The following is a 16,573-nucleotide window of genomic DNA, read 5'->3' on the forward strand; positions in this document are numbered from 1 at the left end:
AGACAGTTTGACTGTCTCTAAATCTTGAAAGTCTTTTCAGAGTGATATTCAGCCTAATCCTTTGATGCTCTGTATATCTAGGTCTTTCTTCATCAGAGTTTCTCCAGCTGTTCCTTACTTTGATGTTACTTTTCACAGGGATTTGTGCCAGCCTTCCACATAGGGCAATTTTTACTTATTTAAACTGTCTTGCAGGACCTCTCATTGTCATATGAAAAACCAAGGTTTCCCAATACCTTTTCATATAACAGTAGCTTTGTTGAGACCTGTAAACATCTTTCTGGATGGTGATGATGTTGTCTCTGCTCTGTAATATTGGACGTGTTTGCCTTTTCCTGCAGATTGATTTGAGAAAGCAGAAGCTTCTGTCCTTTACTTTTTCCTTTTTATCCCACTGGCGTGAACTTTCTGTGGAAAAACTTCCACTGCTCCCTAGATTTAGGCAAGGCAAGTTTTATAGGAGCTATACCTTTCATTAGGCACGTTGTATTGACGCTAACCAACTTTTGTGTCTACTTTAGATGCTATGTCTGCCTTTTGATGCATACATGAAAATCCAGTTTTACGTCCTCATGTTCATAGGTCTCAACATATAGTTCAATATTGGTTTATTTTTCTTTTTGTGCTGTGCATGGACACCTTGAAAAGCCAGGAAACTGAGCAAAAGTCCCTTCCTGAATAAAAGTGGGACAGTCACCAGACTAGTGAGTCTTGATGGTGTGCAAGGGTAAAAACAAGATGCCTCTGTTCAACCAGGTCCAGGTTCCAGAAACCACCAAAGTGGTTTCTTCCTAGGCACTAGGAAGAGAACTGAGAGAAATATGTAAGGACTGAGACAGAAGAGCTGGAGAAAACCTGGCTAACTGAAAATTACATGCTGTATGTAGGAAATAATCTGGGAAAAAGAATCTCTGAATAAGGAGTGTCCTCTACAAGCATTCAATTTTATCTCAGCGAAAAGAGATTTCCCTTAGTTTTCCCTCAGGCTTTCTTGGCAAAAACATCTTAAAGATCCCCATTCACTTCCTTTAGGGAACCTACCAACAACCTTGAAGCATCCATGGCTGTGTTGGGCCCAGCTGCTCCTCTGCAGAAGCAGATTGGAGTTGTAGTGGCTGGAATTTTATGTCCCTCAGTTTTATTGCTGTTAGGTGTCATTTGCCATCTACTTCTCAAAAATGAGAATGTAAATACTTGCGGATTACTCTTAAAACACCTATTGGATGTTAGTAGCTTCTGTACTGCTTGAGAAGAAACTTGTAGGAAGAGGATAGATACCACCACGAAATTAGAAAATCCTTTATGTGGACACTTGCAGCTTCAGTAAATTAGTAACCGTGATCTTAGAAAAGTATTTGAGTTTTGAAGTGACCAGAAGGTCAATTCTGAGTTAGCTTCTGTCAAACTTCTTTTCTTTTTTAAATGCAAAACTGTTCAGATATCCAAGGAAGTCTTTAATATCAGGACATAAAAGGAGAATTTTATACTGTCACTTTGAAGTAAATTTGAGATTATAATGCCAATATTTTACTGATTGGAATTATTGAAAGGTATTATATTATGTCTTCTGCAGTATAATTAAGCTTATGAATATCAGATGGACTACGTTCTTTCCATCTTTTAAATGTATTCATTGAGATGCAGATGTTGACTTTTCAGTAAAAATGTCCAAAGAGGATTTGTAATACAAATCGTGATTTCCAACATTCTGAAGATTTTGTTTTCTATTCATGATTTTTACCACTTTTCTTCTTGCAGCAGGTATTTTTTGTGCTATGATGGTTTATTATTGTTTTGGGAAATGATCTCCTAATTAAAGAAAAATATTTCCCTTTTTAAAAGAAATAACTAATGTGTTTGGTTATCCACATTTTAAAAACTGTAGTAAACCTGTCCTTACCTGCTTGCCTGGGCTTTTTTGAGGACTGTAAGGACTGCAAATGAAAACATGGACCTTGCTGATGCTGTTTTTTTCCTTCTCTCAGAAGATTTGAAGTATTTTATATTGGATCTGTATCATCAGACCCTTGGAATCATAGAATCATAGAATGGTTAGGGTTGGAAGGGACCTTAAAGATCATCCAGTTCCACCCCCCCTGCCGTGGGCAGGGCCACCTTCCACTAGACCAGGTTGCTCAAAGCCACATCCAGCCTGGCCTTGGACACTTCCAGGGATGGGGCATCCACAGCTTCTCTGGGCAACCTGTTCCAGTGCCTCACCACCCTCTCTGTGAAGAATTTCTTCCTGACATCTAATCTAAACCTCCCTGATTTCAATTTATACCCATTACCCCTTGTCCTATCACTACAGGCTCTTGTAAAAAGTCCTCTCCCAGTACCCTTGTAGGCCTCCTTCAGATACTGGAATAAAACCCTTGTGATATTAAAATCACTGGAAATTTCCTGTACATTGTGTAACATCCGGGGATCCTTCCCCAGCAAAAATAATGCCCACAGAAATGAAGCAGCAATGTGCTGCTGATCCCTGTTTCAGGAGGATGGTAAAGGTGGTGGGAGTGTCCTGCCAGGAGTGGCTGTAACTGCTCTCAGGTCACCTGTATGTGTCTCATGTTCTGCAAAAAGCATCCTCTTCGGAAAACTGCCCAAGTTCTGCGTTTCTCCAAGTGCGGCTGTCCAGGGGCAGCACGTGCTTTATGTATAGATCTTCTGTACGATAACTGTGCTACAAAATCAACCTGGCACATAGAAATTGTTGTAATGTAGCAGTTCAACAGAAGGAAGAGGAGTGAGTGGAGAGGATGATGCTCAACTGATTTAGCCTTCCTGACAGAAGGATTAATCTATCGGTGATATCCAGGTGACTTTCTGATAACAAACTAAGTTGAAGGCTTCTAATATAATTTTCTTCTGCACCAACAAACCTCTGGCAGTTACATTACCTGATTATGCAAATATGCAGGAAAGTAAGTATTTTGATTTTTTTTTAAAAGCATCTTCTCCACGTTAATCGTTAATTATACAAAGTATTGCATGCAAAGACAAATTGAAATGCATCATGTGGCTCTCGTAATAAAGTTTCATCAAAGAACACGAATAAGAAAAAAAACACTTAAGAGGGGACTGTAGCCAAAGCAGCTCATTATGCCTGTAGAATGACTTTAATATACATGACTGTATATCAGAATGATTTGGTGAATCTCTTAACTGCAAAAACTTTATGATGTCTACAGGTCGTTAAGATAATATTACAACCTTCCGAAAGCATATAAGGAATTATGATACATGGCAGGAAGTATGGCCCAGATTCTAATGAAAATTTAGAGTAGTATCAGATAAATTCTGGTTTTAGAACTCAATAATTATGTATAGTTCATAAATTGTGACATCAGGTTTTAAATTAGGGCAAGAGAATTCTGAATAATATGCGGTTTCTGAGGTTAAAAAAACCCGCAGAGCTAAATTTTCAAGCCACGGTGTAGTCATCAGGGAGTTTGTGACACAGGGCAGGAAAGCAGATGTTCTTTTCACTTCAAACCTGACATCTTTGAGGATTTCTCCATTTTTCTGTGTTGATGTTCATAGGTTGTGGATATCTTTGGTAACTGTGCACTGTCCTAGCTCTGCTGGCTGCAGTCTCGCTTTAGCTTGTGCACCAGTTCAGAGTAATACCCCTTTATGTCTCTTTCAAACAAACAGCTTTTGTGGAGAAGGGGATACCTTTACATTTTTGAGCTACGTGTCTTAATTTCTTCTCCGTACAAAGACTCATCTTCCAAAGCATTTTGAAGCTGTAGAAGATTGTGACCTGATTATGAAAAGTATGGAGCAAGCCACCATTTCTCAGTGGGAATTGCAGATACTTTTTAAAAGTATAGGTCATTGGGCTTTGGTAGAAATTTTCGCTTGGAAGCAGAAGGCACAGAGCTTTCCAGGCTGCAGAACCACTTGTGGATAGTTCCTCTTTCATAGAATACAAATGCACATGCCTGTCAATACTAATATGTGTGAACCTTTATTAAACTTATTTTATAGGATTCACAGGGTATTAGTTAACTTTTTATACTCAAATAACAGTCATCTTAAACGTGCTATAAGCTTGGTAGTTTCAGAAAAACAGACCTGTCTATTGGTTATTCTGTCCTCTGAGAACTATAGAAATGACAACCTAAAGCAGTAAGTTGAAGAAATTGCCTGGAAGGCTTTTTAAGAGACATAATAGTAAATGACAAAGTATTTAGGTGTTATTTTTTCTTATTTGAAGGCAGTATGCCTTTGTTTCATGCTTTCTTCTGTATTGAGAAAACATCTGTCTAATTAAATACTTGGCATAACGTGTTTATGCAACTTTCAGTAGATTAGAGGATGTATTGGTTTAGAATATGTATCATCAATTGAATATACATGAATGAATATCATATCAAGATAAAACGAGAACATCTCCAATTCCCAAGAAAAATGTTTATTGCATGTGATATGACTGGTCCTAATTCTTTCAGCAGCATTAAATAATAAACAGATGCTGTCGCCAGATTATCATTCACAATTAGAACTTTAATTGTGCAGACTCCGTGTTTGCTTGTCTGATCTGGGGAATTGTGCGGTATTAAAAGACTCAAGAAATTTCTTTCTGAAACTTCATTCTCTGTGCAGTCATGGATAATTGAAAGAGATGTGTTCACCTATCATTGCCTTGCTTCTGTCTCAAGTCTTTATGAGAAACTCATCTGTGGAATTATAAGCTACAGAAATCGTTTCATCCCCTTCCCTTGAAAGAATCTCCAATACAGAATGAGAAATTAACCCAATTAGCCTTCTTTCCAGTCGTTGCTGGTTACTGTTTCACAAGGAGTGCATCCTTCTCTCAAGATTGTTATTACTTTGTGGCTCGAGAGCGGCAATGAATAGCTTCTGGGTTCATCTTTCTCTTTTGTCCTCTCATCCCTCCTCCACTCTGTTTTGTTTCCCTCTCTGCTGACTGGGAGCAGTGCCTACAGCTCCGCCGCAGAACGTGCGAGTCGAAGCCGTGAACTCCACGACCATCCAGTTCCTTTGGAACCCTCCGCCCCAGCAGTTTATCAATGGGATTAACCAAGGGTACAAGGTAAATAGAAACAAGATTTCTGAAACTTCAGATAATGTTTGCCTTAACGTTCTGGTATATAACAATTAGAAATTGAATCTGTGACTCTCCAAAGCGACTGTGTGTTTTCAGGGCCATCTTTGTGAGTAAAAAGAAGAGAGAATGTAGCAGTTGTTGCTCCTAACATAATGTTTGCTAATTTATGGAAGTTTTGAAAAGGGAATACCTCATGGGCTTGAAGTCCTAATACCTTTGTCATTTACCTGGAGAGTTTTCAAAACTAAAAAACAGTGTGAAACAGTTTGGAAAGTCAATACAGGAGATGGGGTGTTGTGCCACTGAAAATCAACCTTGAGAATTCCATTTACTCTAATGCAAAATCCCCATTCGTTTCAGTAGGAACCGAGACATCAAACTAAATATTTGTCTTAACCTTCCCACTGTGATGATTGGGTGATAAAAGAATGCAAACTTTATTAATCGTGCTTGATGACACAGCGTTAGCATCACAAGGCCCTGTTGATGGGGCAACTGGCAATATCTGTTACTGTACGCAGAGTAGAGAGTGCTTAACAGAGCACTTGTTGGTACTCTGACCAGTGGAGTGTATGCTAAGAAGGTAGCTGGAGTGGTTTATTTCTGTCTCTCAGGAAGGACTGCTTAATAGAAACTCCCTCAGTAGTTCAGCATTAGGGGCTTAATAAATGAAGGGTTTAAAAACATTCATGGAAAGAACAAAGAGAAATCTTGTGGAGATCACAGAGCAGGAAGAGGGAAGGCAGGTATGCGTTATTAGCAGGAAGGAGAAAGGTTGGTTTACATGTTGGGTGGGCCAAGAAGTATGTGTAGTTCAGAAGAAAAATTGTCAATTAAGGGAATGGAGGTGCATTTTAGAAGTTTCAGAAGGCTTGATCCTTCTCTAAGGATGTCTCAAAGTGATGGAGAAACTGAGGCAGATGTAGGCAAAATAGGTTTAGTATTTTTGCGCATCTATACATTTCTCATAAAGAATAGTGGTGTTTTCAGAATCCCACTGCTGAATTCCTATAAACATGTAGATGGGAACGTCTGTTTTTCCCAGAGACCAGATCCCGGCTCAGGACTAGGTGACTGACAGGCCTGCAGGAATATATCCTGAAACCTCCATACAGAAGTAGTACTTGGCTTCTGTTCAAACTCTGGAGAATAAAAGCACTTTTTGGGCTCAGTGGACTGCAATGCACTATAATTTTCTGGTGCAAGTCCAATCATGGTGAGCTCAGATTTGCAAAAGCCGTATTTCAGATTTTTATTCTTTGTTTTATTCAAACACAGTTTCAGTGTAAAGATCGTTATTCTTATCGCATAGCTGCTTCTAACTTATGTTTTGGTTTCTTTAACCATGGTGTAAAGTAACTAAAATAATGATCTGTATCTGTCAGTGGTCAGTGAAAACTTTGGAAATTATAAAAATTCTTCTTTCTTTGGATTTCTTTGATTGCAGTAGATTGCAACAGCTTTACCATTCCTGTTCTGGATAGGGATTGTGAATTGCAGTACAAAGACTGTGAGAGAACATTTCTGTCAGTTACTTCTCTTGCATAGTCTTTGTATAATTTATAAATCACTAGTAGCCAAAGCTAGGCCTTTGCTTTTCTGAAGGATTAAACACATTTTTTTCCTTTAACTCATGGAATGGTTCACCTTTATTTTCTGCATGTTTCCTGAAGACTGTGCAGTGAAAGGTACTCAAAAGAGAGAAGTTCAGTCTTCTGAAGTTATAAATGCCAATTGTTAGACACAGAGGTGATTTAGAAAAGAAAATAAAACTTACTATTCCATCAACCACTTTCCATTTTTATCTTTTCTTTGAAATTTATTTGCATTTCAAGAAGTTGTAAAGTGCATTTTTTTCAAATATGAAATATTTCTAACAAAATTACTCCTTACTGTCCTCTAACTATGCCTTCTGATTATCAGAAACTATAGACATTGGCTAAATGTGTCGAATATGGCTCATTAATTTCAGGCATCTACTCATGTTTATGAGCTTGAAATTAATACAAGTAGCACAATTTACACAGATACTGAGTAATGCCAAGAATTTTAACATGCTTATATAAGCCACACGATAAGGATTTTTGGACAAAATAAAAATTTCATAAGCACTTTAAAGCTTTAGATCTCTAAGCCGTTAAGACGATTTCAAAAAATTGTTTTAAAATTTCAGAGTCATTTGCCAAAAATGAATTTTTTAAGTCCTCAGTTACTTACCTACACGTAAGGTACTTCACTCTAAAAAATATTGATCACCCAGAAGTTCCACTGAGATGAATGAAACCTGGAAGAACTGAGCACATCTCACAAGCACTCCACTTTAAATGCATGAAAATGTCTTCAGGACCCTAACTTTTGGGACCTAGGTGTTGAAAATTGTAGTAATCATCTTTATACCCATTTTCTATTCTTTCTGTAGTTCCAGAACCACTTGAATCATTCCTAGTGTGGCTATCCCCAGACCACCAAACAGGGTAATACTCTCAGCCTGTTAGGCAAGGCTGGTCAACGGGATGCTGGGGGAGTGGAAGGAGGATTTATTTCCCTGCCTTTCTCCCCCTTATCCCACTAATCTCCCCAGCCAGTGGGATCTGTAAAGGAACCCCAAAATAAGATACTCAGAGTAGCACTGAAAGTACTTTTGTTCCCTCAGCTTTTTTTCAGCAGCAGAGCCTGTCCAGGCTGGTCAGAGCAGCCCAGAGAGACAAAAGGCTCGTGCCATACAAATAATCATTTGCAGTCGTGTAGACACGGTTCCGTAGCAGACATTGAGAATTGCAATACCTCCACGGTATCAGTATATCCCGCACCGCTAGCGAGTATTATACACACCCGTCCAGTTATCACAGTAACAGTGTTATATCCATCTGTTCAGTGTCAGAGCTGACAGTAGTTTAGCAGCATTGCTTGGTTTTTACAATCAGATTAAGATGGTTTTGGCAGCCAAGCATGCTTTGTTTCCAAATAAATACAACTTCTAATGAGAGCTCATCCACGTTTAAATTTTCTAGCTTCTCGCCTGGCCGGTGGATGCTCCAGAAGCTGTGACTATCGTCACCATTGCTCCAGATTTTCATGGTGTTCACAGTGGCTGCATCACCAACCTGAAGAAATACACTGCTTACTACACATCGGTTCTGTGTTTCACCACCCCTGGAGATGGACCACGAAGCACGCCCCAGCTCCTGCGCACCCTTGAAGACAGTGAGTACTCAGTGCTGGTACAGAATCTCAGTGCTCGGTTTTTGTTTGGTTGGATGTAAAAGCCAGAATTTTCAAATCTAGTTATTAAAAACTGGACCTCAGTTTCACACTCAGTTTGTTATCTCTTGTTATATTCTGTCAGACAATGACCTCAACCAGTTGTCCATGTGTGTTCTTTTAGCCCGTAGCAAATGAAAGATATTTGATACTTTTTTCATTGTGGGCTAAACCTGGATGAGTTTTTTTGCATTGGGCAGAAGCTGAAGGCTTCGTAGTCTGGTTCAGCTAATACACAACACGTCGTTATGTCTGTGAACCCTTATGCTCTTAAATCCATCTTCAGACACCGGAATAAATATGAATTGACCTTCTCAGGAACTGAACACTGAAACTTCCTGTAGAGGCCAATGATTAATTTATTATTGTTTCCTTCCATTATTCAGTATATTGAAAATGTCTGTATCTGTGTTATATTGCAATTGTTTGTGTGAAAGAACCAGAGTCATAACGATGAAGTAATTTTTATTCTGCAAAACTGGAGTCAAATTCATAGGATGAAACAAGATGAGCTGGATAGTTTAGCATATAAATTATTTCCTGCATCAGAAAATGTTTTGGCCTCTGTGACCCCTTGGAAGTGTTTGCTCAAGTCATATTTGGGACTAACAAGTCTGGCGTGTGTCTGATGCAGATAATGACTAAATTGCAGTGGCCCTCACAGCTAACAGTGATCTTGGCTCTGGCCAGCGCTTCAGTATCTTCCTGTCACTGAGCACTATAAACACTGCTGCACATTTACAAATACAAATGAGAATTAAAAAATGCCTAATACACCCATTCAGGTGTTGTTTTTAGAAATACTTCTTTGACTTAACAGGGATCTTTAAGGTCAGTCACCCTTCCTGTAAAGAAAAATCTAATTATCATTAACATTCACAGAAGTGAGGCTCAAAGTGCTAATCCAGTTTTTCACGAGATGCTCTTGAAAGAACATGAAGAAAATTAGTTACTTTCCCATGCATCTTCCTTCTGCGGTTAGTCTCCTCCATATGCTAGACCTGTGCCCCAAAAGCAGATTGTAGACTTAAACCTTTGCTTCTTAAAAATCCCAGAGATAGCAATTTAACTACCAGAAACCTAATGTGAACCGTTAATATGAACTCACACGTTTATTTGGGGTTAAATCAGAAGGCATGGAGGAAAGAGAAACATGTGTTAGGTCCCTGTGTGTAGTATTAACTTTTTTACCTCTTTCCTAAGGAAATGAAGCATTTGACAGTGATGGTTTGTAAATGTATTTGACTGTCTGTCTCAGGTCCATCTGTCTTTCTCCTTCCAATGACATATGAACCCTGTGGCTAATTTCAGTGAGTATGGAAGACTAAGAAACCAAAGATACAAGACTCCTAAGATTTCTCAAAAATTAATCAGCTGGGAAGAAGAAAGAGACTATTAATATTTCTGCTGAAGGAAAGACTGTGGAAACAAGCCTCGAAGTCTTAGCACAAAGGGGGGAGAAAGGGGCACAGTCAAGACATTGAGAGTATCTCAGGGAAATGTTGGGATCACATGCCATTTTCAACACAAGAAAATTCCATCATGAAACATAAAACAAGTGAAAGCCAGACTTGTGTTTTGTGAAACATTTAAAGCATTTCTTGGTGTATGCAGCTCTGTGCTGCAAGGGGCCTCAGCAGGGGAGATGAGCAGGATTTTATTTTCTTTTTTTTTTTTTAATCCTTTAGAATTACTTTCCTTGGTTTTCATGGTGACTCTGAAGTTAAGTGCAGGATGGTATAATGCATCTTTGCAGAGAACTCGTTGAGTCTGAGTTGCTTCAGGATTTATGTGGTGGGAAAAAAGATTCGAAAGGACTGTCATTTATGTTCTCAGGTGATAATTTTCTGTCTGTATAGCAGAGTTAGGCAATCCTTTAGAAAATAAAATAGTGCAAACAGATCTGTTTGCTGATGAACTGTAGGTCAAATAAAATCTGACATCCAGTCAGAAGCAATGTGTCCTGGCTTGGAGTAACCTGCACCTGTTTTTCATTATGACATTAAAATTGGACTCCAACTGCAGGAGCTAATTGCTGTAGAGCTTTGCGAGTGTGCGGTTTGCACGTCTGCAGATACATGGTCCCAAATAGTGCGTAATTGCTGTGCACTTGTTGGGTATTCCCGAGATCGCTACCAGATCAGCAGTTCTTTCTGTAATGCTTTGAGTACTAGATATCACAGAATGGATTTGGAAATTTTCCTCACTAGGACTGCAGAATTGCAAATGTGGTTGTAGCTGACCTACTGGCAGGCATGCTTTTTTTTTGTATCATAGCTGGAGGGGAATGAGAAACTGGACTAAAGTGAAGAGGAAACAAAATATGAAATTGCAGGCGAGAAATTGCCAACTGATGTCAGTGGAGCTGGAGGATACTCGGGCAGGGATCCAATGACAGAAGCACAGTGAATATAAAGTGAACAAAAACTCCTTTTTCCAGGACATCGATTGAAGACAGAACAGCAGTTGGATCAAAAATCAGTCAGGATGTCTTCCTTGAAGATCAAAATTGAGGGAGGATGGCATATTCTTGACAGTCATTCCATTTTATGCTCTTTCATTGCACACTGGGGAGCTGAAATTTTTAAGAGCTCTTGAGCTACATCATAAAAATCCTTTAAAAGTTTCACACACTTGTGTTCATTTTACAGAAGACAGTTGCCATTATGTTGGACAGCTTTAGAGTTGTTTTGAGAGAATCTATCCAAGCAGTGGCTCGGTGACTCTGTCCTTGCTTTGACCTTGCATAGGCAAAAGGCCCTTTCCAGGTGAGGGGGATGCTGGTGGTGTTGCTGCAGACCCAAGGCCAGATAAGCTGCACGCAGCAGCACAGGAAAATGCCGCACGCCGACATTGAGGGAAAACAGCGAATGCAGTCACTTCCAGGATTGCCAGCTTGATTGTTCTAATTAGATTAGATCAAGAAGAGAGGCAGAGAACAAGTTGCGTGCAAGTCTCCTGCTGCCACTCTCTTTAGTTCTCTGCATAGTTGGGATGATGACTGGATAAAATAATTGATGTGATGATAGCCAGAGTGCTTCTTAACACCTTGCGTTCTCCTCTCTCCCCTGCAGCTCTCACTTATGTTTCCAGCAGCTTCCCTTGGCCCCAGCTCAGTGTTTTATTCCTTCAGCCCTAACCTTGCCACAAGAATCGGATCAAAAGTAAGTGGGGTTCTCCTGTTAACAGATTTCCTTTTCTGATTGCCAGAGCCAGGAGCGGTGGGACACCTGAGTTTCACTGAGATTCTGGACACGTCTCTCAAGGTCAGCTGGCAAGAACCTGTAGAGAAAAATGGCATCATTACAGGCAAGTCTCTGCTGCTATCTCCTTCCTTTTTTGTTTTCATTTTTTAAAGCATGTGTATCATTGCAGTGAAAAGATGTTTGCGTAATAGAACAGTTAGGGAGAGCTGGCTACTACCAGCGCTGGTTTCCTGGTCCACCTTTTGGGTAATTGAAATGTCAGCTAGGGCACGTTATAGAAAGTACGGGTCCAATTACTGGCAGCTCATGATTATGGTATCTGAAAAGGCAGTCTGTATTAGAAATTAGCTCCCCATGGAGTTTCTGGTCTTGTTAAATCCTCCGTGACCTCCACCTGTGTTACTAAACTTCTGAAACTTTGTGAGACAGTACTTGGCCTTTACCCCAAAGGTGGGGGGTTCCTACATGGAGTTTACAGCTGCAAAATCCAGGTTGGCATTGCTAAGATTTGCAATCAAGACCAAGCCTGAAATCAGCGGTATCCTTCATCTGTGATCAAGTGGTCTGGCTGTGGACTGCGTGACAGAATTTGCATGTCATTATTTAATTTTGTATAAACCATCACAAGGGTTCAGAACTCTCTTGTTTCTCTTTGATGAGCTTGCCATTTGACAAGCTATTTATCTATTTACTGTATGCCAGTGTAGATACAACATCAGCAACTTCATTATTTTTCATAAAGAAAGCTATAAATAGTTGAGAAAAACTCTAGTTCTTACCAACAGAGGCAGTATTGTTTTCGGATGGGAAACTATTACAGCTGCACAGGATGGACATTCCATTTCACAAAGGTTTTCAAGGTTGAAGTGCAAGGAAGCTCCCAAATTTAAAATTAATGGAGCTAAAAAATCGTAGTTGGGATGGGAGAAGATCATTTAACACGGATCAAATGTTTTGGGAGCATTGATATTGAAATGTTTAATTTTTATTTTTAAAAAATATATAACTTGTGAAGTGAAATATATTTCAGGAGTGAAAAAAAATATCAGATTTTCTGGGCCTTGAACACTGAAATGTTTTATCAGTCTCATTTCCTGAAGCATTTTGACTTAGGTCTAATTATTGTGATAGGACTTACACAGAGAAAACACTGACAAATGCATCTGTAACATGCACTATTTGTACGTTTTCTGTGCTGTTTACAGTGTACATGGAGTCCTTATGCAGATCACCTTATGCCTTTATACCGTAGTAACCTTCCTGAAATACGCATTGATTTGAGTGGTTCGAGAACAGAAACTAATGACTTCTGAAAGCATAGCAGTATTGATTCAGTGAAGATGGCCAGAGCCTTCAAGCCCGAGTGCTTAAATTTAGGTACCTAAATCCAAGTCTAGCTATCTAAGCAAGATGATGTAATACTCCTCCTTGTTAAGCACAAGTTAGCAACACTGCGCTCAGTGTTGCAGAATTGCTTTGCTAGAAACAAGCTGCTGCCCCCCAGGATGGGTTGAAAGCTAGTGGAGCACGATGATGGACTCTGTTCTATTTGGGGCAAATTGTTTCAGAAAGGATTAACTCAAGAATCTCTTTTGTTCATGAAAAAACAGCAGTGTAAAAATGCCCAGCAAAGTTTATAAGGAAAAAAGAAATGTTATCAGTGATGCAAACTCCATTTGGGCTAGAAGAAAAGAATAGTAAAATTGTTCGTGCCCTGAGTACCTCAGAGGTTTATGGAGGGCTGCTTGGTGATCTGAGTGCTTAGGGAGGCAATTATTCATCATTTCTGCTCAGTGATATCTTCACTGGACCTTCGTGTTCCATGCACCAGAGCTGGGTGGGGGAAAGCAGGGAGGGTGGTGCCTGGCAGCCAGCCTGCTCTGGGAAATTGCCCATTACTCTTGCTGTAAATTCCAGTATCTTCCTCGTTCTCTCGGTAAACATTGATTTATGAGGGCCCTGATGTAGACGGACAGTTTGTGATTGGGTGTACTGCTCTCTTGTAGAGAATTTACTCCAGATCAACAGAAAATTATTTCTGAAAGTCCTCTGGTCATTAGTTTCCGTTAGGCAGCGTTTTGTGGAGAGGATGTAGTGCCAAAGCATATGGGAAGACTCCGTGGCACCTTTCCTATTCTCACACTGAAGCCAGAGGAAACGCTCAGCCCATGCCGCAGGACTCCCCCGTGCACATTTCTGGCAGTGATCATGTCTGTAAAACAACGAGTTTTTATTGGCCACGTGTCCTAAAGTCCTGCCCATCTGTCAGTCATTGCAGCATAAGTGCTACTTGGGGGTACGGTGGATGTTGTTCCTTTCCTTCAGCATCTTTTCATCTGGTGTTGTTACACGTGGTCACGTTTGGGTTTTTGTCTGCTCGGTACGTATGTATCTTCTGTTTGCATCTTTTTTATATGACTAGGATTGAACTGTACTTTCAGGACTGAAATATCTAACAGTCAATGCTGCCTCTTTGCCTGTTCTTCAGTTTGCATGTGAACTCCTGGTGAATGTTTTTTCAGGAAATAAATACATAGAAACTATGTGCCTAATGGACGGGAAAGCTGGGTCTCATCCCTGTGGTCACAAGGGAGAAAACATAAAATGTTCAAAGGATAATTGCTATTTGATGTATATCCAGAGCTTATCTAGATGGGAGAGAAAATATCTCAGTCACTTAAGATTGCCTAGTGCATGGTGGATGAAACTTTCCGCTGGATAGAGGGGAGCATTGAAAGGCCCCTGTTTATTGCCTTCTGGATATTTATTGCTTTAAGCAACCTGTTTTGTTTCGTTCTGAGGGGTTACTCCTTGCTTCCCTGGGCCAGCCCGCGTGTAGGGTTCAAAGCAGACGTAGCAGGGTCGGCTGCAGCTCCTGGGCAGCCAGATGAGCCGCAGCGTGGCCCTTGCCCGGCCTCTGCTCCATCCGTGGCTGCGCACGGACGTTGTGCTGGGTGGGGACGCTGCTGCCCGTTCTGTGTCCTCTGTTGGGAAGGGAGGGAGAAGTACAGTTTCACCTTCCTCCTTGCCCTGGCCAGAACAAGCATAGCACCCACGGCTTTTGAAAGAAAGGGGTGTTTGTGATGGCTGTTCTGTTTCCAGCGCCTTCGTGCCTCCTAACTGAGCATCAAATAGAATGTCATCCCCCACCTTTCTGTTCAACCTTTATTATTAAAGGCAGTAGAGTCCTTCAGCTTTATCAAAATCTTCGTACAGATTATAAACTTGCCCGTTCTACGTAAACTCATCGCTGCTAAACGATTCTCAGGCTTTTGCAGAGAGCACCAAAACACTGCATTGTCTCTGAGATATTGACAAATTACTGCCTTAAATTCCCATTTAAGAGATGGGACGTTTCAGACGCTTATAACTGGCTCGAGATGAGTATTCAGGTGATTTTCCCCTTCCCCTAGGTAGTGTGCAGTCAGACAAGCGGTTGCAGTGTAGCTGGAGAGGTTGAAATATCACTTCTCTTCATCAGTGCCCTCTCACCTGAAACATAATTGGTGACAATGTGAGTACTCTGAGCCCGCTTCCATGCAAAATCAGGTTAACATGAATCTCTGTCAGTGATGGCAGCTAGTACTGGGGCAAGGATAACGTCTCACACCTCAGACTCTCACAGAAATATTTGTCTCACCATGCTGTTAGTTCATGACATGACGTTTCCCTGTTGATCAGTGCCATAAGGTATTTTTGCTATGTCAATTTGTATATGTTAATCAGCTTATCATGTTTATTAAAAAAAAAAAGGGAGGGGGAAAAACCCTCAAGCCCCCCAGCTGCGCTGAATTCCTCATCTTGGATGATGGGAACAGGAACCCAGTAGGGAATTTCTCTAGCCAGCTTACCTCGTGCATGGTTCACTCGGTGGGGTTCCTTTCTGTTAGGCCTTTTCACTCACTTCCATTTCACAGACATTCAAGAGCTATGTGTATTTTTCCCCGTTCCCTCCCCTTCTCCGAGTCAAATCACAAAGGAAGCTGCAATCAAGCAAACTTTTCAGACACGGCCTCTGGAGACTGGCACAGTGAGGTTCAAATGGGTTCAGATGAGAATAAAGTGGGACTGGGCAGGAGGAGGACAAGCAGATTTGGAGGGAAAATTGAGCAAATCAGACAGTAGAAAGTTTCGAAAGTTCTTGGAAGGCAAATGGTTATTAAAGTGGTAAAAGAGGAAAGCCTGGTTATGAAAGAAGACTAATACGAAGGTCAGGGTGAGTGCAGTTTTGGACAATACATTGGCAACAGTACGGTTTTGAAAGAAAGGATAATGATTCACCCTGCTAAAGGATTTGTGCAAGGAACAAGCAGTGGGGAGTAGAGGTTTTTCAGTTCCTAGAAGATCCCCGCAATGTTCCTGCCTGATTGTTATTGTCGGATTTGTACGTATTTCTAGATACACAGCAGTGCAGGTTACTTCAGCCTGGAAAGGGAGTAGCCCTGCTAAGTGCATATAGGTTGTTAATTAGATATTCTAGCTGGTGAGAAGATGTATTTTCCAGTTGTTCTTCCTGTTCACTTTGTAGGGTTCACAAAATGAAAGTCCACCCTTCTGTGAGATTATCCCCAGGTTTCCGAGACATTTCATAGCAAGTGCTGTGCAGTCATAGAAAAAGAGGCAGCCTGTTGAGGCTCTGTGTCCTCCCCATCTGTGATCTGATGGGCAGATGATACCCCATGGGGTACCTACATCAGTTGCTTATTGGAAATAACAATGTTAGAAAAATACTTGGGCATTTCAACCAGTGGTTACTGCAACTATTTTCTTTTTTTTTTCTGATTATTAAAGCTGACAGTAATGGAGTAGAGTAGGAAACAAGTCATACCACCACTGGCCACAAACAAATCTTGCAGAAGCGGGAGTTTACCAGTCTCTGAGTTATACAGTAACTGTGCTTTAGAAGAAAAACTAGACCCCACTACTGCTACGACCCCCTGACTTCCGTGAAATCCTTTTTTTTCAGGCTACCAGATCTCCTGGGAGGTGTATGGCAGGAATGAATCTCGTCTTGCCCGCACCCTACCCA

General features: G+C 40.6%; 1 protein-coding gene across 1 annotated transcript in view; it reads left to right on the top strand.

The window, feature by feature from the left end:
- Positions 1-16,573, top strand: part of LOC104510696 (protein sidekick-1-like) — a gene marked incomplete at its 5' end in the record, with an annotated part of 154,640 nt that overhangs the window by 44,668 nt on the left and 93,399 nt on the right. The window contains 5 exon segments of the mRNA XM_010153029.1: positions 4,947-5,062; positions 8,089-8,281; positions 11,549-11,647; positions 16,511-16,568; positions 16,570-16,573. The exon segment at positions 16,570-16,573 is cut by the window's right edge and continues 124 nt beyond it. Coding sequence (XP_010151331.1) covers positions 4,947-5,062; positions 8,089-8,281; positions 11,549-11,647; positions 16,511-16,568; positions 16,570-16,573 — 470 coding nt within the window.

Source organism: Eurypyga helias, unplaced genomic scaffold (genome assembly GCF_000690775.1).
Source record: "Eurypyga helias isolate BGI_N326 unplaced genomic scaffold, ASM69077v1 scaffold5436, whole genome shotgun sequence".
Taxonomy (NCBI): Eukaryota; Metazoa; Chordata; class Aves; order Eurypygiformes; family Eurypygidae; genus Eurypyga; species Eurypyga helias.